Source organism: Triticum dicoccoides, chromosome 3A (genome assembly GCF_002162155.2).
Source record: "Triticum dicoccoides isolate Atlit2015 ecotype Zavitan chromosome 3A, WEW_v2.0, whole genome shotgun sequence".
Classification (NCBI taxonomy): Eukaryota; Viridiplantae; Streptophyta; class Magnoliopsida; order Poales; family Poaceae; genus Triticum; species Triticum dicoccoides.
Genome location: NC_041384.1, coordinates 717,736,888 through 717,761,957, shown reverse-complemented (window position 1 = coordinate 717,761,957; position 25,070 = coordinate 717,736,888). Strand labels below are relative to the sequence as shown.

General features: G+C 43.6%; 3 protein-coding genes and 1 long non-coding RNA gene across 4 annotated transcripts; 3 read left to right on the top strand and 1 right to left on the bottom strand.

Moving 5' to 3' along the window:
* The first annotated feature begins 585 nt into the window (after positions 1-585).
* LOC119273450 (NAC domain-containing protein 92-like) lies at positions 586-1,352 on the top strand. Its single transcript, XM_037554600.1, has one exon. It carries the CDS (start codon positions 635-637, stop codon positions 1,205-1,207), a length of 573 nt encoding a protein of 190 aa, XP_037410497.1. The 5' UTR covers positions 586-634; the 3' UTR covers positions 1,208-1,352.
* A 2,252-nt stretch (positions 1,353-3,604) lies between these two features.
* Positions 3,605-7,942, bottom strand: LOC119270448 (G-type lectin S-receptor-like serine/threonine-protein kinase SD1-13). The gene is made up of 6 exons (XM_037552448.1): positions 6,580-7,942; positions 5,786-5,890; positions 5,519-5,700; positions 5,177-5,391; positions 4,859-5,096; positions 3,605-4,531 (listed from the first exon to the last, which is right to left on the bottom strand). Exons 1-5 carry the CDS (start codon positions 7,868-7,870, stop codon positions 5,090-5,092), a joined length of 1,800 nt encoding a protein of 599 aa, XP_037408345.1. The 5' UTR covers positions 7,871-7,942; the 3' UTR covers positions 3,605-4,531; positions 4,859-5,089.
* Positions 7,943-9,580: 1,638 nt separating this feature from the next.
* LOC119270451 lies at positions 9,581-11,149 on the top strand. The gene is made up of 3 exons (XR_005134122.1): positions 9,581-10,052; positions 10,414-10,560; positions 10,678-11,149. It is a non-coding gene; the product is annotated as an uncharacterized LOC119270451 (long non-coding RNA).
* Positions 11,150-14,693: 3,544 nt separating this feature from the next.
* On the top strand, positions 14,694-16,723 carry LOC119270449. The gene is made up of 4 exons (XM_037552449.1): positions 14,694-14,801; positions 14,876-15,087; positions 15,178-16,128; positions 16,227-16,723. The coding sequence occupies exons 1-4, from the start codon at positions 14,741-14,743 to the stop codon at positions 16,542-16,544; spliced, it is 1,542 nt and encodes a 513-aa protein (XP_037408346.1). The 5' UTR covers positions 14,694-14,740; the 3' UTR covers positions 16,545-16,723.
* The last annotated feature ends 8,347 nt before the right edge of the window (positions 16,724-25,070 follow it).

Below are 25,070 nucleotides of genomic sequence, written 5' to 3'. Positions count from 1 at the left end.
CGTAAAAAAATGTGTCTGGATTGTCGAGCGGACTAATAAGTCCATGTCGAATAACAAAACATGTCTAGACCGTACAATCTAAACATATGCGAATGACTTAAGGGTCCATTGGACATGCCTTATAACCTGATCTGCGTTCTAGAAGAAGTTCACCGTGTCGGAAGGCCTTGACATTTCATTCCCCCAGTGTGCTGGATATACTAACGGACATGCGCCCATATCGCACTACTTAATTAGTGATCGTGTTATCACAATTATAGAATCGATGCGTATCTCTCCATCCTTACTTACTAGTGATCTCCATTTACACGGCATAAATTGACCCCAGAAAAAAGAGGAGATTTGCGCCAAATTTAGAGCCATGCCATTTGTTTTTTGAGAAGAATTTAGAGCCTTGCCTGCTTTTTTCTTTCTTGATGTTTCTTTGTTGTTGAGCCTTTTGTGCCTTCACAGCTGCCCCGATCGGGCCCGATCGAGCAGGCCATCTCGGCGGGCTACGCGTGTTGGGCCGAGTAGGGAAATGCAACAAGTACGAGCGGTGCGGTGGTTGGAAAGAAACGCAGCCGCATCTTCTTGTCGGGTGGCTCAGCCTCCTTGACTTCATCGGAGGGAGGGGAGACCTCACCGGAAGGAAATGGAGGAGGAGACAAATCTGGGCGGCGCCGGCGGAGTGGAGGTGAAGGAGGAGGAGGGGGTCGAGTCGTTCGAGCCGACAGAGGACGAGCTGGTGCTGCACTTCCTGCGGCCGCAGCTGCGCGGGTTCGCGCCGCGCGTGGCGGGCGCGGTGGTGGAGGCGGACCCGTGCGCGGCGCCGCCGTGGGACCTTCTGGAGCGGCACGGGCTGCTGCGGCGCGGTCACGGCTACTTCTTCCATGCGCGGCGGCGCGGGAAGGGGGGCCCGGTGCAGGTGCGGCGCACCCCGTTGGGCGGCGGCGGCACGTGGATGCACAGCGGCAACAGGGAGGACCGGCGGTCCGTGACGGAGCTGGGCGTGGTGGCGCGGTGGTCCATGACGCGCTACTGCTTCTACGCCCGGGACAGTGCGCAGGGGCGGCGGAGCACCGGGTGGGTCATGTCCGAGTACGAGATCACGGACCCGCGGTGCTACCGCCGCGCCGACGACGGCGAGGAGGAGGAGTACTGGGTGCTCTGCCACGTCCGCCGCAGCACCAGGAAGAACGTCAAGCCGCGCTCGCGGAGGCGGTAGGCTGCCGCGCCTCGGCTCGGTCGCCGGCAGGCGCAAGGCGGAGACCGGAGAGGATCCCCGAAGAATCTCGTTGTGCGTTTCTTGTGTTCGTCGCCCGGGCTGTGTGATCTGTCGGTCGGTCGGTCCGCGCGCGTGCGCCACGTGCAGTGTGTAGAGAAGGAAATAAAATGTGCGCGCTGTTGCGATCTTGGGCCTCTCCCTTCCCTTGGTTTCTCCTGCTCCGCGCATGTGTTGCGCTGCGCGAGCTGATGTGCGTTTGTGCCCAAGTGTTTTTGGAAATAGTTCGAAACAGACCTTGAATTTATAGACGGAAAGCTAAATCAAATCATGAACTTGTAATATCGAAAATGGCGCACCAAACTTTTTGTTCCCGGTCTATTTTGAACCTTCAGGGCGTTTAGCTGGTATTTGCTGACGTGGCAAGTCAAATACTAGGGTTATTTCTGCAAAAAAAATACTAGGATTATTGACCGGCTGCTCTGATTTTATTTTGTTTGTTTTCCTTTCCTTTTTTTTGTTTCTTTGTTTTTCATTTTCATAATGATAATAAATAGTTCAATATTTTGTAATGACTTTTTTTGAACTACCAAAGCCACTTGTCTTCTATAAAGAGCGACGAAAATTTACCGAACGACAAAAAAAATACTCTAACTAGAGTGATTTACAGGAGTCAATCTCGGATCTTGCACTGAGAGCGCCCGCAACTAGCCACTCGGCTGCTCATGGCGATAGATAGTGCGTCCTCAATAAGAATAGACAGGAGTGTCCATATATGCAAGCACTTTTTTTAAATCTAAACATTTCTTGAAAAAAGTTGTGAACAATTTTGACATGCCAATTTTTCAATAAGGGTTAATTGGTTAAATGCCACTCCAATTCTGGCGATTCCAAGAAATGCCAGTGCAATTTTCCAAACTTTGAAAAATGCAACTCTAAATTTTGCAAATTATAAAAAATGCCACTTTTCAAAAGTTTAGAAATTGAAGTCACCCTTTTTTAAACACAAATAATTTACACAATTCCACAAATATGTTTTTTGGAAAATGTGACACAATTTTTGCAAAAAATCTAAAAAAATAGAAACATTTGAAACTTTTGGAAATCTGAACATCTTGTGACAAATGTGAACAATTTTTGAAATAACGATTTTTTAAAATGTAAATATAGCTTGAATTTAATTTCAAACACGTCTTCGAAACACGAGACAATTTTCTATTTTGGACCAAAAATAGGAAACATTAACATTTCTTGAAATTTTGTACAAACTATGAAATGCACGAACATTTTTGAAAATTCCCAAACATTTTTTTAATTTATGAAAAGACAAAAAAAGTTTGTGCAAAAAAAATTCAGGATTAAAAAGTGTCCCCCTTTTCATAAAAATGTTTATGTATCAAAAAGTGTTCGCTTTTAAAAACTGATTGTGTTTTAAAAAAATTGTCTGTTTTTCAAAAGTATTCGGAATTTCATAACATGTTCGCACTTTAGAAAATGTTTGGGGATTTCAATTTTTGTTTACATTTGTAAAGTTTGCTCTTAAAACACGTTTTCAAATCTCGACACTGCATTTTCTATAAACTACGGTCGGGCTTCTAATTATATCAGTGACAGATCATTAGCAGCTCCTAGTCGCAGTTACGATTCCCCCGGTTTGTCTCTTTTTGGGTATTTTTACGTTGCACTTTACGGAAAAGTAAAAAAAAACTTCGCTTCACGCTTGATGGGCTGGCCCAATCGCGTCCGCAGCCAACAATCCCAGGACTTGGCTCTGCCAGGTCGACAATCCCTGTTTGGGAACGCCCTCAAGGTTCAAAATAAACCAAGATCACAGAGTTCGGCGTGCTGATAAAATGCTTTTCTTTATATTAAGATTGTCAAAGAGCTTGATGTTTTCTTAAAAACCACTTTTATGGGCGAGAAACGCATCTAACATTCATTTGCCTGACATTTTGTACTTGTCATATATAATGTCCAATGTATTTTATAGAGACACTTGCATCTTTGACTGTAGTTGGTTTCTACAGATTTTGCCCTCACTTTTCGAGCCTGCTCAGTTTTGTCCTTAGATTTGCTCCTGAGGTTGCTCGAATGCCCTTCTGTCAAGATTTCGTTCGGTCAAAGGCGTTGGACCATTACTTTGATCAAAATACCCCTTAGAAGTGGCAGAGGGGTTATGTCCCCCTTCCACATGGAAAAAAATGAAAGAAATAAACAAATCATCCCTCTCACTCTTTTATAGAAGGAATCACAAATTGGTATGCTCCAGACTTCACAGAGTGGAACCCCAGAGGTATTGTAGCATGCCGCAAAACTGAAATCAATATTTGTAAGTGAGGACTCCAGTGTGTTTGATTCCAGTGGGAGCTCAATACTTTAGCAAGTTTTTTTAGGCAATGGGTGGCGCTTCATTGATTAAATGACAATAAGTTCATTACAAAGTACGGGTCCGATGAAATCCGGAGCTTCGACATACCAAGCACCTACGACAACATGCTCCGCAGATCGCGTGATAGCATGAGCCGCCCTATTACATGCTCAACTAACATGAATAAAGGAAACTGAAACAAACTTCAACAACGGTAATAACTTGATGTCATGGGCGACAGCACCAGTAGCCAATCGTTCAGCTTCAGAGGCATTCAGCTTGGACACCAGAGATGAACAATCACAAGCTAAGATATTCCTCTGAATACCATCAACAAGAGAACATGATAAAAGAACATCGAGTGGCCATTACTTCAGCGGGTTCAGGATCGCAAACCTTCTCATAGAAGTGATCACACATTCTCATAGAAGTGATCACTGGACACAAAAGTACAACACCAGCACCAATATATTCAGATTGTAAGAAGATGGCAGTATCAAGGTTGACCATAACCTTGTCCTCCCACGGTAGATTCCATCTTTGAACTGAGGGGGTGAAATCACACCTTTTGGAAGCTTTGGCTTTGAAAGAGTGCTGCAAAATCATCTCAATGCAAGCATGGGAGAACAGGAAACAGTGCACGGGTGGAACTTGAAAACTTCGAGACCCTATCGCCCCTCCAGTACTGTAAGGGCTTCCATATCCACAGAGTCCTGACCGTAGTCTGCTCTCTTTGCTACCTTATTCCTCCGAGAAAAATACAGTGGCTTATCAGGCGTTGCAACTGGTGTGCTTCTACTCTCCAACGTTGATACAACAGTTGACTTGAGTGGTCTGACATCCGGATCATCCTGAACACACAAGAGCCCAACATGAATGCAACATAAAGCCTCTTCATTCGAGCAACTCTCTGAAACTGATGGATCCACCAAATCCATTGCTAGCCCTTCCCTCCATGCCTGAATAAATCAAATGAAAAAAAATAAGTCATGTGGTCAAAGGAATTCCAGACATCGATAACGATAAATCATAATCTTACATATATTATAAGGTTGGGGAACTCATTGATGTTCTAGGTTGAGCTAATCCTTAGACCACTTACAGTTTCCAAGAGCAACACTCCAAATTTATAAACATCAGACTTAACAGAAAAGAGGCCTTCCATTGCATATTCCGGAGACATATAACCGATGGATAAATCACATCATCAGCCCGACTTGTACGTTTCGAGTTGAGTTTAACTATGTATGACTTTAATTAACAACTACACGCAAGATAGTACTTACTATGTTCCGACAACTCGGTTAGTGTTTGCTTGTTGCTCATCTCCACCAAAGATTCTTGCCATGCCAAAATCAGATATCTAGGGATTCATATTCCCATCTAGCAAAATGTTGCTTGTTTTCAGATCCCTATGAATTATCATCAGTCTTGAGTCTTGATGTAGATAGAGTAGTCCTCTAGCTACTCCTTTGATTATATTGAATCGTGTTGGCCAGTGAAGCATTGGCTTCTTTTCAGAATCTGCAAGAGTAGTATCGGATTATGATTTAAGATGTGGTGTCAAATGATTGTTGGCTGATTAATTTGTGATCAGAACATACTGAAAAGGAAGAGTGGTATCCAGGCTTCTGTTTGGCAGATACTCATAAATAAGTAGCTTTTCATCGCCCTGCACAAAATAACAGACAAGCCTTACAAGGTTTTTGTGTTGCAGTTTAGCAATCACGACTACTTCATTCCTAAACTCTATTGCCCCCTGCCCAGAACCTCTACTGAGCCTTTTAACAGCAACTTCTTTGTTGCCATGGAAGAGCCCCTGCATTATAACAACGAGGAGAAAATTAAGGTTACAAAATAGTATGGTTTGGTTTTGAATCACAGCAAAAAGTGACAAATTTTTCATATTTCAGTGCAATTAGATACGTTGTTGTGTCTACGTTTACCTTGTAAACTTTACCAAAGCCGCCTTCTCCTAGCAAATTGGACATAGAGAAGTTGTTTGTTGCAGCAACTATTTCCTCAAAGCTAATAAATGGAAGTTCATGAGTTTCCTCTCCGAGTCCATCACTACTGCGCAAATCCCCCATTATCAGTCTCTTTGGTCTTCCTTTCTTGTCATGTTTTCCTAAGAGAAATATCATCTTTGTTGTCTTAAAAAGGCCAGAATTTGTGTCTTCCAAACTGCTTAAAAATTTAAATCAATGGATTACCTTTAAACTTGCAGGACCATACAAGGCATGCCAATAGAAGTATCAGCAACACACTTGCTGAAATTCCTGGTATAACTTTTATTACGATGCTCTTTTGCCCTTTTCCTGAAAAAGAACAATGTTATGACGTTCAATTTATTGTAAATCTTTACTCCCTCCCGTTCTAGAATATAAGGTCTATCGATTTTCATGCAAGTCAAACTTGTATGTTTGACCAAGATTATAGAATAAAATATCAGCATCCATAATAGAAAATAAATAAAATATGAAAAATACTTTTCGTGATGGATCTAATGATACAAATTTGGTGTTGTAGATATTTTTTTTTCTAAAAACTTGGTCAAACATGCACATGTTTGACTTCTAAAAAAACTAATACACCTTATATTTTAGAACGGAGGGAGTACTTTAACAATGTTGTCTGAGTATCACGAGTAATCTACAGTTTAGTTAATTGCATAAGGAATATTTTAGATGTGCACTTGGGCTCAATACCTGTATCACCATTTTGACATGCTAAATGAATTGACATATATAGTACATAGTACAAACACCAAGCAAATGGCAACAACATGGGGATAGAACTAATACCATCTAGTGATTTTGCTGCGTGTAGTGGTGGAGCCAAAGTGTCAGCAACTCACAATTTATTATCAAGTTAAAACAGCAAGTTGTAATGCTCTGCTTCTTATGTTACACACAAATTCTTAAACTGAAACGTTGATGAACATAAACAAGAGCAATAGAAAGAGGAGTGTACTTGTGTTCAAGAAAAGAAAGAAGGAGGAACATACTTGACAAGGCAGCAAGCCGGAGATATAGGTTCTCATTGCCAATGGCACCCTTCCCCACGTCAATCAGCTCCCCGGTCCACATCAGGCACCTTGTTGCATCCCCATCAATGTAGGTGGTGCTTAGATTAGCATAAGCATATGCTACAGATGAGCAATTTTTGCTGCACTCCACTTTGCAGTCATCATAGCTTTTGTTCCACGGGCGTACAAACTTGTCTGGCACCTTCATTGCTGGCAAGGTCAGGAAATTGTCCTGTCCACCACACTGCAGTTCCTCCTTTCGCCGGCAACCATGAGAAAAAATGCCTCCAACCCACTCTGTTTTGTTACTAGGGTCAAATCCAGCAAGGCACTTGCATGTAGGAATTCCCTGTGTGTTGTCGTAGTAGCCATATGCACCACAGTATCCATAGAGATTGCACCGGTAAGCTGGCCACGATGTAATGAGGGTCCAATCTGTTAAGCTGGTATTCCATCTCCATATCGTGGTCTTTCCAGAGTAGTCAACCTTGTAAAATATCCTGGAGGAGCCATCTGATAGTCCAAATGTTGAATAGGTCTCGCCATTGGTGCCCATGTAAATCGTCAAATACATGAGTGGACTAACTGCCTGGAGGCCCCCGTTGGAGGATACATAGCCGTTCCTCACAGCAGCACGGAAGTATGGCACTGACCCATTCCAGATGAAGGACTGTAGGGGAGTGTCAAGGTCATTCCCAACAGAGAACCTGCCTTTTGACGGGTCTTCAGGGCCCTTCCAAGAGATGATCCGCCATGGTGGGTGTGTCTTGTGGGTCGCCTGCATAGGCATGCCAGCAAGGATGGTGTCGCTTGGATTCTCGAAACTCTGCCATAACATGTCACTGTCTGATGATAGGACTACAAGATTGCCATTGTTGAGAAGTTTGGCCGAAGAGTTGCTGCCAGTGATTGTGTTTGCCATCCAAAGTATGTGGTGGCCATTGTTTTCAGACAACATAAGGCTAGAGTTGCCGGTCATAGTAAGCATCGCGGATGAAGCATCAGTGATCGGATTATCGCGGTTGGCAACCCAGACGATGGTGCGCAATGGGATATCGTTGAACCATATGCCAACATATGTATTTTCAGTTGAATTTGAGGGGGTAAAGAAGTCTAAGGCGAACGAACCTTGGTCCGAGGTGAGAGTTTTGTCAGGAGCGAGTCTCATGCCAGGGACAAGCACACTGACAGGTGCGCACAGAAGCACTGAACTGAAGGGCCAAGGAATCAGGAGCACGATGATGACCAAGTGGAGAAAAGGCAGATGCATGCTTACCCACTTCTTTGAGTTAACAAGTGATGAGGAATCAGGAGCAGAGAAGGGGATATGATTGGGTGGAGAAGACAGAGGAAAATTTAGAGTGAACTACGAAAACTAACCTTGCAGTTGAAATAGGTGAACTGCTGTTCCATTTCCTTCTTTGTCAATAGTTGATATAGACAGTGAAGTGTGAATGGAGGGCAGTATTTCAAATTTTCAATGCCATGTGGCTCGACTGGTGGAATGGATTCTAATACTTCCTTTGTTCATTTTTATAAGACTTTGAAGACATTTCAGACAATGTACAAAACAACACATTTTGAGTTGTCTGAAATGATTTACAAAAATAAACGGAGGGAGTACATCGCTATATCAGCCTATCAACTTGAGAGTGGTAAATGCAGGAAGGTGACTAGATGATGGTAAGACAAAGAAAGCAGAGACTACACCATACTTTCTCTGTCCCATTGATGTGATCTCCAGTCTCTCGCTCATGGAATTCTTCACTACACTGAGTGAGACATCAGAAGTCTAGCACACGGCAACTGAGCCTGACTTGGTAAACAAATTGCCTGGAGCCTCTGCTTCCTGTTACCCACAACGCATGGCATGGCAAGTAACTAAGTGAGCAGGACGTATGAGAGTATATGGCGTTGTACGCACGGCCTATGGATGAAGGGGACAAATGAAGATACCTGATCCGCTAGTCCAGTCTTCCCTTCTAGTTACGTAAAGTCTTTTTAGAGATTTCAATATGGACTACATACGGAGCCAAACGAATGAATTCCAATATAGACTACATATGAAGCTAAACGAGTGAATCTACATTTTAAAATATGTCTATATACGTCCATATGTAATTCATATTAAAATCTCCTAAAAGACTTATATTTAGGAACAGATGAAGTACCATACATGCATGGCCTGTAGGTGTCAAGGATTGTTGATTTTTTTTTTTTTTGCAAGGACAGTACTTCAAAGTATATCCCATCCAGACAATTATTGTGGTACAGATAATTTGGAGAACTTTCAGTCCACCAACCGACTTGAATATAGTTTACTGGTTTGATTTGACTTTGCAAGATCACACAAGTTGGCATAGTCTCCGAAACTAGAATTGGTTTTTGCAAGTTTAAGGTCATTTGTTGTTATGCATCTTAGAAATTGGGGTTGGCTTTGCAGGCTTCTGAATAGGTGTTTACGGTTTATAAACTATGTTTGGTTACAAAAATGGTAACGTAAAGGATGACGTAAGAGCAAGTACAATAGAATGATATAAGCAGGCTATAAAGACTAAAATGTTATATCTTTATTTAGTTCGAGGAGAGAGAAGACAAGCGGGCTATAAAATAAGAGCTAGCTATAGCACGAGACCAATGACATTTTATGAGATTGTAAGGTGGGACAACTATTAATAAAATAGTACATATTTAACACTTACTATTATACAAGCCGACTATTAGGTTGACTCTAGATGACAGGGCAACTTCTTATAGCCGATTGTTGGTTGTATTATTAACCATGCTCTAATCAGATCCCGACATTTTAGGAGGTGTAACGAGTTACTCTCTTCGTCCGAAAAAGAATGTTGCGGTGGCATTTTTTGCAAAAAGACCCTCCACAAATTTTCGACACAACCCACACTCCTTGCTTGTCTCCCTAGACCTCCCCTGCTCGGCTCCCCCGCGCGCAGAGCTCCCTTGCTCAGCTCCCCCACGCTAGAGCTCCCCTCCTCTGCTCCCCCCATAGCTCTCCTACGCGTCGTTGGAGCTCCCTTGGTCAGCTCCCCCATGCCAGAGCTCCCCTCCTCTGCTCCCCCACATAGCTCTCCCGCGCGACGCTTGGAGCTCCCCCGCCCCACGCCACCGCCGCGTTGCTTCCCCCTCGTTCCCCATGGAGAACCATGGCAAGGAGAAGGCTTGATTTTTTTTTATATGCTCCCCGACGGGAGACGTCCTTCCCCGAGGGCGGCGAGCCGAAGCTAGCCCTACATGTCGTCGAACACCTCCTCACTGGGTGGATGCCGTCGGCCACGAAGTCGGTCCCGACTGCATCTGCTCAACTCCACAGTCCACACCAAGAATCGCTCTTGGCTAAAATTGGTCTTCTCCAAGCACGTGCCGCCTCTCTTCTCCCGCCACTTCGCCGACCACGTCTTCACCGTCGGCATCAGCGGTCCTGTTCGCACCGTGTACGTTCAGCTTTTTTCCTACAGTTGCATCTTGGTTATGAATCTTGTGATGGCTTTTTGTCCAGTGAGAATTTGCATCTGAATTTGATAAAGATAGAGGGGCACTGAATACTGAATCTGAATCTGAATACTAAATCTTGTGCGTGTAGATGTTGTTGATCTTTATCCGAAAATGTGTTAGGGATTGTTGATTAGTGCACACTGTCATCTTGATTGTTTGATCTTTTCTGTCTGAAATTGCCAATGGTTAAAGTAGTAGTTACAATAGTGATCATTAACTGGACATTTGTTACAAGGAGTATATGTTGCTAAATCATTATTTATGTGCATAGATCACCTACCATCAGATTAATTTTTGCAGATGGTGGTGGTGATAGCTGTTTAATCGATCTGGTACTCAGTGCTGGATATACTCCTTGTTGAGTCAAGTTGTGCTAGTACCCAAGCATCTATTTCAGGCCAAGTTTTCGCTCCAATATTGATACACTTGGATGAAAATGACCCCTAGGTAAAGTGGCACATGGCACGTGTTATTTTTTTGGTACATGGTGGTGTACAAATGCGTTGTGTATCCAGGGTTTTGTTTCAAATTTTTTGAACGTGCGTAGCTACTCTGTTGGTGCAGCTAGCGATATTGGGTGCGCATGGGCCAGCCTGCTCCGTTGACTTGCTTTTCTAGGGTTTATACGTTGGTTGTATACGTGGGCGGGCCTCCTTCCTTCTCTGGGCTGCGCGTCGCCCTTCGTCGACGTGTGGTGGGCTGCGTCAGCGTACGCGGTACCGCTTTGCGCTGGGAAGGCGGTGCCGACTCGATCGTCTGGCGTACGGGAGCTCCTAACGGGCGCCTTTAGCGCCAGTTGGCAGTTCGGGCGCCCACGCGGCTGTGAACTGGGCCGGCCCAGCAAAAAGTCAAGCGAGCAAAGAACAGCCAAAAATTGGTCGAGTAGCGAACGACACGGGCAAACCAACTACACTACACCGGACTACTGGCGAAATCAAGGAAGACTGTTTAAAGTACTCTGTCGCCGCACAATTTATTCATATACATGTAAACGTACTGTAGCGCTTTGATTTTTAAATTATTTGAAAACATTTGGGAAAATTTTCATGAATTACAGAAAAGTTCATTGGTTTCGAACAAAAAGAGCGTATTTCAAAAAAAACATCGCTTTTGTAAAAAAAGTTCATCGATTTTGAAAAAAGTTCATCGACTTTGAAAAAAAGATCACGATTTTGAAAAAAAAGTTCACAATTTTGAAAAAAGTTCATAGGTTTCGAAAAGGGTTCGTCAATTTTGAAAAGAGTTCATTGATTTTGAAAAATAGTTCATCGGTTTTGAAAAAAAGTTCATCGATTTTGAAAATAGTTCATCGATCTTGAAAGAGTTCATCGACTTGCAAAAAGGTTCATTGATTTTGAAAAGTGTTCATTGACTTTGAAAAAAATCGTCGAATTTGAAAAAAGAGTTCATCGATTTTGGTAAAAAGTTTGAGTTTGAAAAAGAGTTCATCCAAATTGAAAAAAGTTAATCGAATTTGGAAAAAAAAATGTTCATCAAATTTGATAAAATTTCTTTCATTTTGAAAATATGTTCATTGGTTTGCGAAAAAGTTCACGAAAAAATTGAAAAGTTCATTGAACCAGGATGAAGGGGAAAAAAGAAAAAAAGGAAAGTAGATGGATAAAAAGGATGTGAAAGATGTACGTATACACATTAGGTTGGTTGTCGGGGTGGTCATTGCCTTCAAGCACAAAGGAGGAGGTTGTAGGTTCGATTCACGCTCTTGCCGATTTACTTTTCCTCTTTTGAATGCAGAAAAAAACATAGACGGGCCGGCCCATCTGGATCGAGAGACCTGGCGTACAGCCTTTGAGTGCTTTTTGATCGGTGCTGCTACGACAGTTTAGATTTAATTTATGTTTAGTCTACGACCTGCTATACTATTTTTGATCGGTGCCGCTGTCGCCGTTGCGTCTACAGACTTTGCCGCTTTCGTGGTGCAATCTAGAGACCCTGGTAGATATGTTGCAGGGGCTATAAATAGATCGTTCTTCCTGCTACGTTATTCAATGTAGGTCTTCGTTGCTCTCGCGTACATTAACTCGATGGTGGGCTCTTCTTTCGGTCGTAATGGCCCGCGCCGTCCAGGTGGCCGGCGTGGTGGTTCGGGTTCGGGTGGCGTGGTGGTGTTCGGGTCGTCATGCTGCTTCTCGCCCGTTCTTTCCTTCTGTGTATGCACGTTGTGTACGTGCGACCGAGTAGTTCATCAGTCGACCGTCGGGTGCGGCCGAATTGGTTTACACAGGTTAAATTACGTTAGCGTGGCACATGGTTTAGCCGGAGAGGTGCTGTGTTTTTTTATTGGCAAAGGGTGTTGGGAGCTGCGCGTGCGTGGTTGGTTGCATGGGCTCTGCTCTGCATGTGCCTGCGTAATTGCTTGGTCTACTCCAGATTGTACATGTGTGCTCGCCTGCATGGCCCATGCACGTGGTTGTGTAATTGTTAGGTGTATGACCGGATGGCGAGTGTTTGACAAAAAACTACCAGAATTGAGGCTTCCGTCCCACAGAACTATTACTTTTTTAAAAATGGCTGATAACTACCAAAAAATTGGAAGCGCGTGACTAAAAACTACCAAGTTGACGAATTGACCGTTTTAGAGCGTTTAAACCCGTATCTGACAGCAGTGGCCCACATGTCAGGTGGACGCCAGTGGTAACGGCTAACGGCGCTCCCTCGCAGCCGTTAGACCCGGCCGTCGCGGTCGCACCTGGTCGGAGCAGGACTAAGCTGGCCAACCGGGCCGCTCGTCCCCACACTCCCTCACTCTCCCCCGAGCTCTTCTCCTAACCCTAGCCGGCGGCGTTCATGGCGGCGGTGGATGCAAACTCCGGCGCCGAATCGCTTGGAGGCATCCCCCCCAACGTGGTGGGAGGCGATGTTGCCGGCTTCTCGGAGGTTGATAACTGGCTAGGCAGCACAAGCTTCGTGGTTCCACAGCCTTCCCAACCGCAATCTCAGCCGTCCCAGATGTCGGTGAGGCCGCCTCCGGTTGTAGTACCATCGACGAGAAGAAGCGTAGGTCGAGGCCGGTGCAAGGTTCCTCGTCCTGCTGGCGGAGCGAGGTATGGCATCTGATTTCTCATAATATTTATGTAATTTTAGGTTAATTTTAGAAGCATGATATATAGGCTAGTTGCACACTTAGATTCAGATTACAACCCTGTTTGTGCATAAATTGAAATCTGTTAGCAACCTTAACATTGTATTGTGTTTTCAGTGAATCCAAGCTGTCAGAGAACTGAAAAACAGTTAACTATGAGAAATCTTAATATTGTCCAGGCCGTTTAATTATAACTATCTTAATCTATGTTGCAGTATTGATGACCCAAAGTGGGAAATTTGGTTTCATTTTCTAACCAGAGAATCTATGGTTAGAAGAATTTACTAGTCAGACATATCATATATTACTCTGGTTTCTCTTATTGCGTCTGAGGGCTGTGGAGCTAATGATTATATGTACTATGTTGTTGATGAGGAGAAAGGAATAGAAGGTCTAGAGCATGTTGGTTGTGAAGATGATGTGCAGCAGATGTTGATCCAATTAGATAAGGAAAAGATTGTGAACATACGAGTTGTCAGAGCAGATGAGCCTTCTAATGCAGATGAAAATAGAGATAGTTATTTTGCTGAACATTGTATTAACACACAACAAAGTTGCACGAAGCTGGTGGATGCAACCAAAGACAGAAAGGATGAGCTTAAGAACAACAATCTTCAAAAAGAAGCTGACCTTAACCATTTTGAAGGTGACACTGATGTGTCTGAATTTCTTTCTGATGAAGATGGCAACAATGTGGAATTACATACAGGCTCCTCCTCTGAAGAAGAAGCTGCAAAACAAAATAGATCAATGGTCCAGAAGCTGAAGGCAGTGAGAAATCCTGGTCCAACAAGTAGATCACACCATGAGGTTGAGAACAAGGAAAAACCAGACTGGTTTCCTAAAGCAGATGAATTTTATTTTCCTGGTGATCCTGGAATTAGTGATGAAGAAGATGGGATTGAAGGAGCTTTCAAACTACCAAGTGGTAGGAAGAGAAGGTCAAAGAAGATGAAGGAAAGGGTATGGTTCAATGAAAAGCTTCCAGATCCACAAGAACAGTTTTGTAAGGGGTTGTGCTTCACCAATGTTTATGTGTTCAGAGATGCACTTAGGGATTTCCAGTATCACAAAAATGCCCCTGATAGGATTATTGTTTGGTGCTCAGAGAGAGCACATGGATGTGATTTTTATATCTGTGCCTCTAAGATAGCTCATGAGCAAACTTTCTGCATCAAGAAGTGTGATATGCTGCACACTTGTGGAGCATGTGCAGAGAACACAAAGGTTACTACAAAGTGGTTGTCCAAATCAGTATAACCAGCATTGAGAGATGACATTAGAGCTCCTGTGGATGCATTAATAAAAAAGACTAAGACTAAGTTTTCAGTTGATGTTTCAAGAAGTGTGGCATATAGGGCAAGGAGGAAGGCTGTTGATGTGGTGCAAGGTGACCACAAGCAACAATACTTGAGACTGAGGGATTATCTTCAAGCTGTTCTTGACACAAACCCTGGGAGCAGATGTATTGTAACAACATTTATTGACCCAGAAAATCCTGCACCCACTCCTAGATTCAAGTACATGTTCTATTGTCTGGCAGCATCAAAGGAAGGGTTTCTGAATGGTTGCAGACCATTTATAGGTAATTGTTGTTGAATTTACTGTTCTGAATTTTGGGTCATATTTGGCCTGTAGCTAATGTTTTACTGCATCCAGGGCTTGATGGGTGTTTCATCAAATTAACCACTGGACAACAAATTCTTGCTGCCACAAGAAGGGATGGCAACAACAACATCTACCCCATAGCTTTTGGTGTGGTTGACAAGGAAGATGGAGAAAGTTGGACTTGGTTTTTAACTCAGCTGAGATGCTGCATTGGTAGTGGTAACAAATTTGGAACATACACAATAATATCTGACAGGCAAAAGGTTAGCAAGTAAATCATTGATGCTATAGTATAGTACTTCATGGAATTATTTCTCTGTGTTCATGTGTGACCCTGTTTACTGAATGTATAGGGGTTACTTAAGGCAATAAATGAGATGTTCCCTGATTCACCTCAAAGATTCTGTCTTAGGCACATATATGCAAACTTTCAAGCAACTGGGTATAGAAGCAAAGAACTAAAGCAGTGTGTTGACCAGACTAGCTACTCTTACACTAGGCATGGGCATGAATTAGGGATGGCAGCTCTGAAAGCACAGTCTGAGGATGCTTGGAAATGGCTTAAAAATATAGAGGTCTCTCCTTGGGCTAGGTATGCTATGGATCATACTTGCAAAATAGATCTAGTTGTGAACAGCCTTAGTGAAGTCTTCAACAAGATGATACTTGATGTTAGAGCCAAACCAATAAGGACAATGTTTGAAGGGATTAGAACCAAGCAGATGATAAAGAGGCAGCAGACTAGGGAGAAGTTGCAGACATGCAGGTGGACAATCACACCAAATTACTCAGAGATTTTAGAAGAGAACAAAAAGTATGCCAAGCACTGCCAGGCTGACAGAGCTGGTGAGACAGTTTGGCAAGTAACAAGCAAAGAAAACCAATATTGTGTGGACATGGAAACATGTACATGTGACTGCAAGAGATGGGACATGACAGGTTGTCCTTGCAGTCATGTCATATCTGCATTGACAAAGCAAAAGCTCCATCCTGAAGACTATGTTAATGAATTCTTCAAGAAGCCACTGTACCTGGAGGCATACAAAGCAATAATTTTCCCTGTCCCTGGTCCAGACTGCTGGCCTGATACAAACACTCTAGATATCCAGCCTCCTGTGTTCAAAGAAAAGGCAGGGAAAAAGCAGACAACAAGGAGGAAGGGTGAGTTTGAGGTTCCAGCTCCTAGAGACACTAGTAGGATGGGTACTATCACCTATGGAAATTGTGGTTTGGAGGGACATAGGTATACAAATTGCAACAAGACTCTAAGGCCTAGGCTTCAGATGAGGAAGACAGGACATCAGGTAATTTTTCTGAACCTCTTATAAAAATTTCAGTTCCTCTAGACATACTTTTTCATCCAAAAATAATTTTTAAAAGAAATGTTATGTGTTACAAGCAGGAAAACAGGGCAGTTTATGAAGACTTAGCTGGTTCATCTAGAACAGTTCCTCTTGCAACTGCAAGAACCACAACAGTACCTGCTGCAACTCCATCTGCATCTGCACCAGCCCCTTCTGCATCTGGCCCAGGCCCTTCTGCATCTGCACCAGGCCCTGCACCAAGAGCTAAAAGAGGTAGGCCTACAGGTAGAGGGAGGACTCATGGATTCACTGTTCCAAGAGCTGCAACCACTTCAGATAATCAAGTTGGGACCAAGAGGAAGAGAATGACAAGCTCCAAATTGAAAGGTTATTTCTATTGCAGTGGTAACTACTGAAGTGACATGTAAGCTGAGATGAAACCTGTTCTGTGGTCAAGTTGTCTGAACCTATTCTGTGGTCTGAAACCTGTTTGGTACTTTCTTTATTTGTTTGAACCTATTATGTGGTCTGAACCCTATTTGGCACTTTCTGAATTTGTCTGAACCTGTTATGTGCTCTGAAACATGTTTGGCTATTTCTGAATTTGTCTGAACCTGTTCTGTGCTCTGAAACATGTTTGGCTATTTCTGAATTTGTCTGAACCTGTTCTGTGCTCTGAAACATGTTTGGCTATTTCTGAATTTGTCTGAACCTGTTCTGTGCTCTGAAACATGTTTGGCTATTTCTGAATTTGTCCGAACCTGTTTTGTGCTCTGAAACATGTTTGGCTATTTCTGAATTTGTCTGAACATGTTCTGTGCTCTGAAACATGTTTGGCTATTTCTGAATTTGTCCGAGCCTGTGAAAATGGGCCTTTGATTGGGCTTTGTTATTGGATCAAACTCCCGAAGCCTTCTGTGTTGTCTATAAGAAGGCGAACCCTCTCTCCCCCTACCCAAAACCTAGCCGCCAGCACCACTACAACCCAGCCGCCAGTCAAAGAGATGGATCCCAGCCATGGAGACGTTGTTGATGACCAGGAGGAGTTGGGTAGGGCAGCAAGAAGGGTTGCAAGAGAAGAAAGGAGGGCCCATCGACATGAGCGACGGCGACGGTTGGCTGCTATAATCATGGCAGAACGCAACTCCAACGACGTGAGGCAGTTCAACGAGGTGTTCCCAGCTGGAACCAACATCACTGATGAGCTGATCATTTGGTGGGCTAGAAAGAGGGCAAACTTCCATCGATATCAAGTCACCAGGGCGAGGTGGAGTAGAATTCTTGATTCGGCGTGGTGAATCTATTCTCACTAATGCTTGCTATGGATTTCTCTCTTGAATAAATGTCAGCTTGTATGAATTCTTATCAATTTCTCTGAATGTATGCGAAGTTAACTGAATTTTCTTAATTTGTGCTCTGTAATTGTTTGTGTGTGGTGGTTCATGGTAGTTAATGTAGGTCTAGAAGCATCCACACACAAGTAGTAGTGGCCAGCCATGTCTTTAAAGCCAACACCCAAAACGTGTAATCTCCACTTCTCCTCTCTTTCTTTCTACTCGACCATTAGCCTATCCAACTTCCCATCCAAAAAACCACCTTCACGCCGGCGATGGCATTTGGAGAGGGTTGGCATAGGGACCTACGGGAGCTATGTGCCGGCGATGCCAAGAAGCTGCAGTATGCGCGTGAGGTGAGTTCTTGGTTCAGCGGCCCTACCATGCTGCAGAACCAATCGTTCGCCGTCAGGGCAGCCGCCACAGACGACGAGAGGGAGTGCCTGCCTGACCTCCATCGCCCCTTGATTGAAAACCTCATCTGGGCAATGGGTGAAGCTAGGGATTCGCCGGACCCTTTTCAGCGAGCCCGTTGGTATATGTACCAAGACCGCCTGAATCTGCGTCCGGTGGATCACCTAGCTGAACGCATAGTGCCAGTGCTGCCCCTCATGAGGATGATGGAGATGCATTCAGAGCAAGCGCTGCCGGAGCTGGAGCGGCTACCAGTGCAGGAGGAAGAAGCATGCTCATCTAGCAAGAAAAACAAGGCCAAAAAATAGAGCTTCCAAGGTCCTGTTCGTCGTTCAAAGCGTCTTCGTCTGCTGCGTTAGTACTTAGGATGCTGCAATGTAGATGATGCTGCTGCAGTGTATGATCTACGTGTTTTAAGTTTAGCAACTTAGATCAATTGTATGTGATCCTGCAAAGTACTATGTTTTAAGTTAGCATGGTTGATTTATGTGAATGAAACCTGCTCTGAACTACCTCTGAATCTGAATTATTATGCACTGCCTCTAAATCTGCACAAGTTTCTGTCAACTTTAAACAGCACAAGTTTCATCACGCAATAACTACAGCACAACTACCACCAAGTCTCACTGAATTCAACTTCTTTACTGCATCACTCCACCTCTCTTTACTACATCTCCTCTTTCTTCAACTACTTAACATCAGCCTCACTGGATATCCACAACTTCACCTCACTCGCCACTTCTCTCACAACCACATCCTCTCTTCACCCATGGCTGGTTCTTCCTCCACACCAGACCCATGGCTCAACCCATTCCCCACTGGCAAGGGCTGGGTTGCCATGCTATTTGGTTCAGCGCGCGGTGACCAAGATCTATTCCTGGACTACATGAAGATAGCTACGAGATACAACAGCGCGGATGGACTAGTAGATGCTGCTGACCTAGTCCAGAAGAAGGCGACGCCTCAAGAGAAGAAGTGCATGCAGCAGAGCTATGGAACTAAAGGTAAGGGTATCCTGCCCATCGACACTCTACTATGGGCAATGAGAGAGGCAGAGTCCTCCGATGATGGCCAGCGTAAGCGATGGGAAGTCCACTGCTATGTTGCTCCGACACAAGCTGCAACTGATGTAGCAGTGCAGGAAGAGGATGACGACGACGACTTGCAGATAGTTGCGCCACCTGCAGAGCAGGCTCGCCGCCGTCCCCCTCCCATCATCGTCATCGACGAAGACGATGAAGAGGAGGAAGTGCAGAAGCAGACAGATCCAAGGCAGATCAAGCAAATCATGCGTCGCTCTGCACGCTTAGCAAATCCTAAAGATGAGCAGTAGATCCAATGTTATTCAAGTTGCCTAAGTGAACCTATCTCTGAAACAAGTGTTAGCTAATTCAGTTTCGTCAGTGTTCACAAGTTCAATATCGTCAGTTATGTTTATCTGAAACTTGATTTGCATGTATGTGCTATCTATGTTAGAGAGACTATGTGTTATCTATGTTACAGAGAATATGTGCTATCTCTGGTGTATCCAAGATCAGATAATTCTATGTGCTATCTATGTGCTATATATAGGTCAGTACTGGATGCAACAGATTATGAAAACAAATATAGAAATTTAACATCATCATGGACTATAGTTCATAAGCTAACTTACTATCCATACTTGGCATTACAACTTGGAGTTCATAGGCAGTTAATATCTTAAAGCATTACAGATCACATGCAGTGCCATGGGCACCACAAAACAAATCCCCAAAATGATCTGAAACCAGGACAATTCATAGGCAGTTCATATATAGTATTATAGCTAGCTAAGATGCATATTTGCATCAGATAACATAGCAAGGCCAGTTATATATATAGGCCTCATATATACTTACCATCCAGAGTTGCCACTTCACTCCTCCATCACAACTTCCTTGATCTTGTCCAGCTTTTCCTTGCACCCATGACCAACCTTCAGGAGCTCAGCAATGACATTCTCCAGCTTCTTCTTCTCTTCTTTAAGGTGGTCTCTGTCCACCTCTATCTCCTTCATGGCCTTCCTAGTGTTTTGGATTATATCAGCTTGACTCTGAAGGATGCACCTCTGTTCTTTTTTGAGCTTAAGCTTCTCCATTTGAAGCTCAATCTTTGCCTGCTCCTCAAGTCGCCTCTTCTTCTCCTTCAGTTCATTGATTGCCTGGCTTGTGCAATCCATGTCATGAGATTTGATTCCATCCTGATAATCAAACAACTTGGACACATCATCCACTAGCTGGCTATACTGATTGGCCAGATAATCAAGCTCCTTATGCAGTTTTGCAACCTCTGTCCTATGAGCCTCATTATCCTGGGCTCTACCAAGATTCTGCTCATGATACATATCCCAGAGCTTGGTTAAGCACCTTTGCAGAATTACAGGCCAGGGGGCATCTACCCACTCCAGAACACCACAGTTCACACCATCCTGAAAATCAAATTATATTTGCAGTGAACACCACAGATAACAAGCAAATTCAGAATAACAAATCATAAACACATGTGCTATACATAGGTACACTAGCTAGCTCTATACTCAAAATACAACACATTAATATGTTTCCAGTGCTCTCTGCTACAAGTACAATATTCAGACATACATAAGTTTTCACACTTAAAGGAAAATTCAGAAAAACAACAACTAAACGCTACTCTGTTTCCACTACATAGCAGAAAAACAAGCTAATCAAATCCACACCAAGTTGGTCCATTACCTCAGTAGCACATCCGATGAATCTCCTGCCAGTGTCAGTGCCTTCAAATGCCACAAACTTGCCTGCCCTCTGCCTATGCAGGATGCACCTTCTGTCAGATTCAATCACAAGCCCACAGAAGCTTGGGTCTATCACAGTTTCAGGAGTTTGCTGCAGCAGCAAAAACATATATGTATCAACTACAGCTCACATATATGAACTTAAATGGAAGAAATCTCGATTATCTTCAAACCCTAACCCTAACCCTAGAACACAGGAAGGAGAGGAGAGGATACAGTTAGCTGACTTACGAAATACTCCATCTGCATGCTGCTGAACTCGCTCATGAACTCGTCATCGTCGTCCGAGGTCTCTTTACTATTGGGCCAGGACGGCATGGTCGGTCGTGGCGTCGTCGGAGAGCGAGAAGAAGCAGAGCAGAGCAAAGTGGGGAGTGAGCTCGGGGGAGAGTGAGGGAGCAGGTGGGGACGAGCCTGGTCGGCCAGCTTATACCTGGTCCGATGCGGCTCGGTCCGACCAGGTGCGACCGCGACGGCCGGGTCTAATGGCTGCGAGGGAGCGCCGTTAGCCGTTACCGCTGGCGTCCACCTGACATGTGGGTCACTGCTGTCAGAAACGGGTTTAAACGCTCTAAAATGATTAATTCGTCAACTTGGTAGTTTTTAGCCACGCGCTTTCAATTTTTTGGTAGTTATCAACCACTTTTAAAAGAAGTGGTAGTTCTGTGGGACGGAAGCTCCAATTCTGGTAGTTTTTTGTCAAATACTCCCGAATGGCGGGGGAGATTTGACGCCGCAGACCGGATGTGTCTCGGCGCGGCGTCGGCGGCACTAGCTACGCCGGCTCCCTGTTTTGACGCGGCAGCGGCAAACAAGCAGCTCAAAACTAGGGCGTTTACGGAGCTGAGGATGTTGTGGCGACGGCTGTCATGGCGCACGGCGCCTTGGCATCCGTGGAGGCCGTGGATGAGGAGAACAACTTGACGAAGTGGGGCATCTGCCTGTCGGAGTTCGAGAGAAGGAGGAGATCCGCTTTTTCTGTCACGAAAGGGTGCGGCCATGGATTCCACGTCGTGTGCCGGTGTGCGTCGACGCCTGACTCCTACGTACAGTTTATGTGTATCGACTGCTGCAATTCCTGTCGTCGGATATGGCTGATGCTTACCTTCGAGAAGTTTAATTCCCGCATGAAAGGTAGGGGGGACAACAGAGAGGCTATTTTATCTAATACTCTACAAAAGTGACATATTTCCAACTATGTTTAATGTTGTCAAGCCGCTGACAAATTTGGAGCACCTTGGCCGATAGAGAAAAATATGAGCTTAAATGTTGTTCTTCTGTTATCAAACTCATTCGATGCCAACCAGGGAGAATTGGAACCTAATGATGCTATAGCACCTGCAAAATGGTGGTGCAGGAGTTCGTAATGATGGGACTACATCCGGCGATAGAAGATTTTGCTTTGTTTATTATAGAATGGTCATGTCAACATTTCAAAAGATGATTCAAATCCTAAAACCAAAGCTACTTCTGATGTGTTTCTTGCTTACCGGTGTTGTGGTTTGCTTCTTTAGACTTGCTTACGCTCAGCAATATTTCTTTTCTATTCACTTGTCGGATCAGTTCAGTCAGTATTCTGGGAAGAATATTTCCAAGTAATTAGAAGTGCCATGCAAACCCTGGGCAGCACACCCTTTTGTCCATTGGATCTTAATCTGAGAGTGTAGGGAAAAAGTGACTGAAACTTAAACTAAATTAAAGCGAACAAGCAAAAACTGAATAATTAATTAAATAATCAACAGGTCAAATTTAATATCAGCATACAAAGAATTTCTCACATAACGTATCAATAGGCGTGGCGTGCCGCCGCGCGGGCATGGCTAGTTAGGTCTAAAACCATGACAAAATTGGGCCAGTTGTGCTGCTACCTGACTGAAAATTGGACCAAGAATTCTAAGGCACCTTCTACGGCATCATCCCCAGATCGTGCGATAGCACCAGCCGCCCTATTACAGATTCGACTAATAACAGAAATAAAGGAAACTGAAACAAACTTGAGGTCATGGATAACAGCACCAGTAGCCGACCGATCAGCTTCGGAGGCACTCAGCCTGGCCACCAGAGAAGAACAGTCTGAAGCTGAGATAATCCTCTGAATACCATCAACAAGAGAATAGGATAAAGCATATCGAATGGCCATTGCTTCAGCGGGTTCAGGATCGCAGACCTTCTCATAGAAGTGATGGTAAGCGTTCAGGAACATATATATCACGGTGATTACGGGCAACAGCACCAGCAACAATACATTCAGACTGTAATAACAAGATGGCAGCATCAAACTGTAATAACAAGATGGCAGCATCAAACTTTCTGTTAAGTCTGTACCACCATTTTGGCATATTAAATGCGTTGACATATATACATAGTACAAACATGAACAAAATGACAACGCCATGGGGATAGCACATATAGTTGAATAATTTGAATACTGAAAGCATAGGTTTTCGGTTTAGCATGTTAGGATTCAGAGAACTAATGCCCTCTAGTGATTTTGCTTTGTAGTGGTGGAGCCAAAAGTGTCAGCAACTCACAAGTTATTAGCAAGTTAAAGCAGCAAGTTGCCATGCTCTGCTTCTTATGTTACACACAAATTCTTAAACTGAAACATTCATGGACATAAACAAGAGCAACAGAAAGAGGAATGTACTTGACAAGATAGTAAGCCGGAGATACAGGTTCTCACTGCCGACGGCGCCACCCTTCTCCACGGCAATCAGCTCCCCGGTCCACAGCAGGCACCTTGTTGCATTCCCATCAATGTTGCTGGTGATTAGATTAGCATAAGCATACACTACACATGAGCAACTTTTACTGCACTCCACTGCACAGACATCATAGCTTTTATCCCACAGGCGTATGAATTTGTCTGGCGCCTTCATTGCTGGCAAGGTCAAGAAACTGTCCTCTCCACCACACTGCAGTTTCTCCTTTCGCCGGCAACCATGAAAAAAATTGCCTCTAACCCATTCTATTATGTTACTAGGGACAAACTCATCAAGGCACTTGCATGTGGGAATTGCCTCTGTGTTGTCGCAGTAGCCGTATGCACCACAATATCCATATATATTGCACTGGTAAGCTGGCGATAAGATTGGGTGGAGAAGATGGAGGAAAATTCAGTGAACTACAAAAACTAACATCGCAGTTGAAATAGGTGAACCGCTGTTCCATTTCCTTCTTTGTCAATAGTTAAGATAGACAGTGAAGCGTGAACGGAGGGCAGTATTTCAATACCATGTGGCTCGACTGGTGGAATGGATCCTGATGCATCACTATCTATCAGCCTATCAACTTGAGAGTGGTAAATGCCAGGAAGGTGACTAGGTGACAGTAAGACAAAGAATGCAGAGACTAGCAAAATGATACTTCTTCCGTTTCGATATAGAAGGCTCACACATGTTTTTAGATCATCAACTTGACCAACAAAAAATGAGTTGCATGCTGCAAAAAATGAATTCATTTGCATATTGTCAGAGGACATCATGACTAGTGGTCAGACCTCACACAATGGAAATGAAAGAACACTACTAATTTGCACATTTACCACTACTAATTTATACATCTACTTCTGCAAATAGGTATATAAGTTTAATATGAAACATGTTTCAGTTAGTACACTGTCCAAGATCAGAGGATGGCTGATTGCATGATGCCAAATACTACATGATTCCCCTACTACTGAAAACATCATCGGATAAAATCAAGAGAAAGTTTACTTAGAACCGTGAAAGAGAAAACTAATAGCTCTAATATTCAGGGGAGCAACAATGTACATATGATCCTAAGGAATATTGTGCAAACACACACATCATCATGTATAATCAACAGAATTTGATTTTAATATTAGTGCCTTTTCTAATTATCTGGCAGCTGGCCAGAATCAAGGCCTATGAATAGTATTCCGCTTTAATCATCTCCGCTACCTTTATCCACAGAATCACTATGGAAGCCAAGGTAGATTCAGATGTGCTGATTATGTTATGTATTTCTGGTGATTTTTTTCATTTTAGTTCCTTTTGTGTCGTAGCCTCCAATAAGATGAGGAACTATAACTTGAGCTGCTTTAGATGAATATTCAAGGCCAATCACTGATAATTCAGTGTTGAAGTCAAAACCTGGACATTTCCACCTATCACTTCATTAACAAACATCTAACCAGTGTTTTCTTACTGTTTACCTTCCTTCTTTCCCACTCATCTAGTTGTCTTATTTTGCATCCTGCTAAATCTTACTCTTTTGTCTTTTCACTATCAGAACTATGCTTATGGTAGAAAAATCACATTTGACTTCAGCTTGGGGTTTCAAGGTGTTGTACCTTCGATAGCCATGATGCCCGTTACATGTGGCCTCTCTCACACTTGAGTTTCGACTCCTGCACATGTAAGTCATAAGATACATCT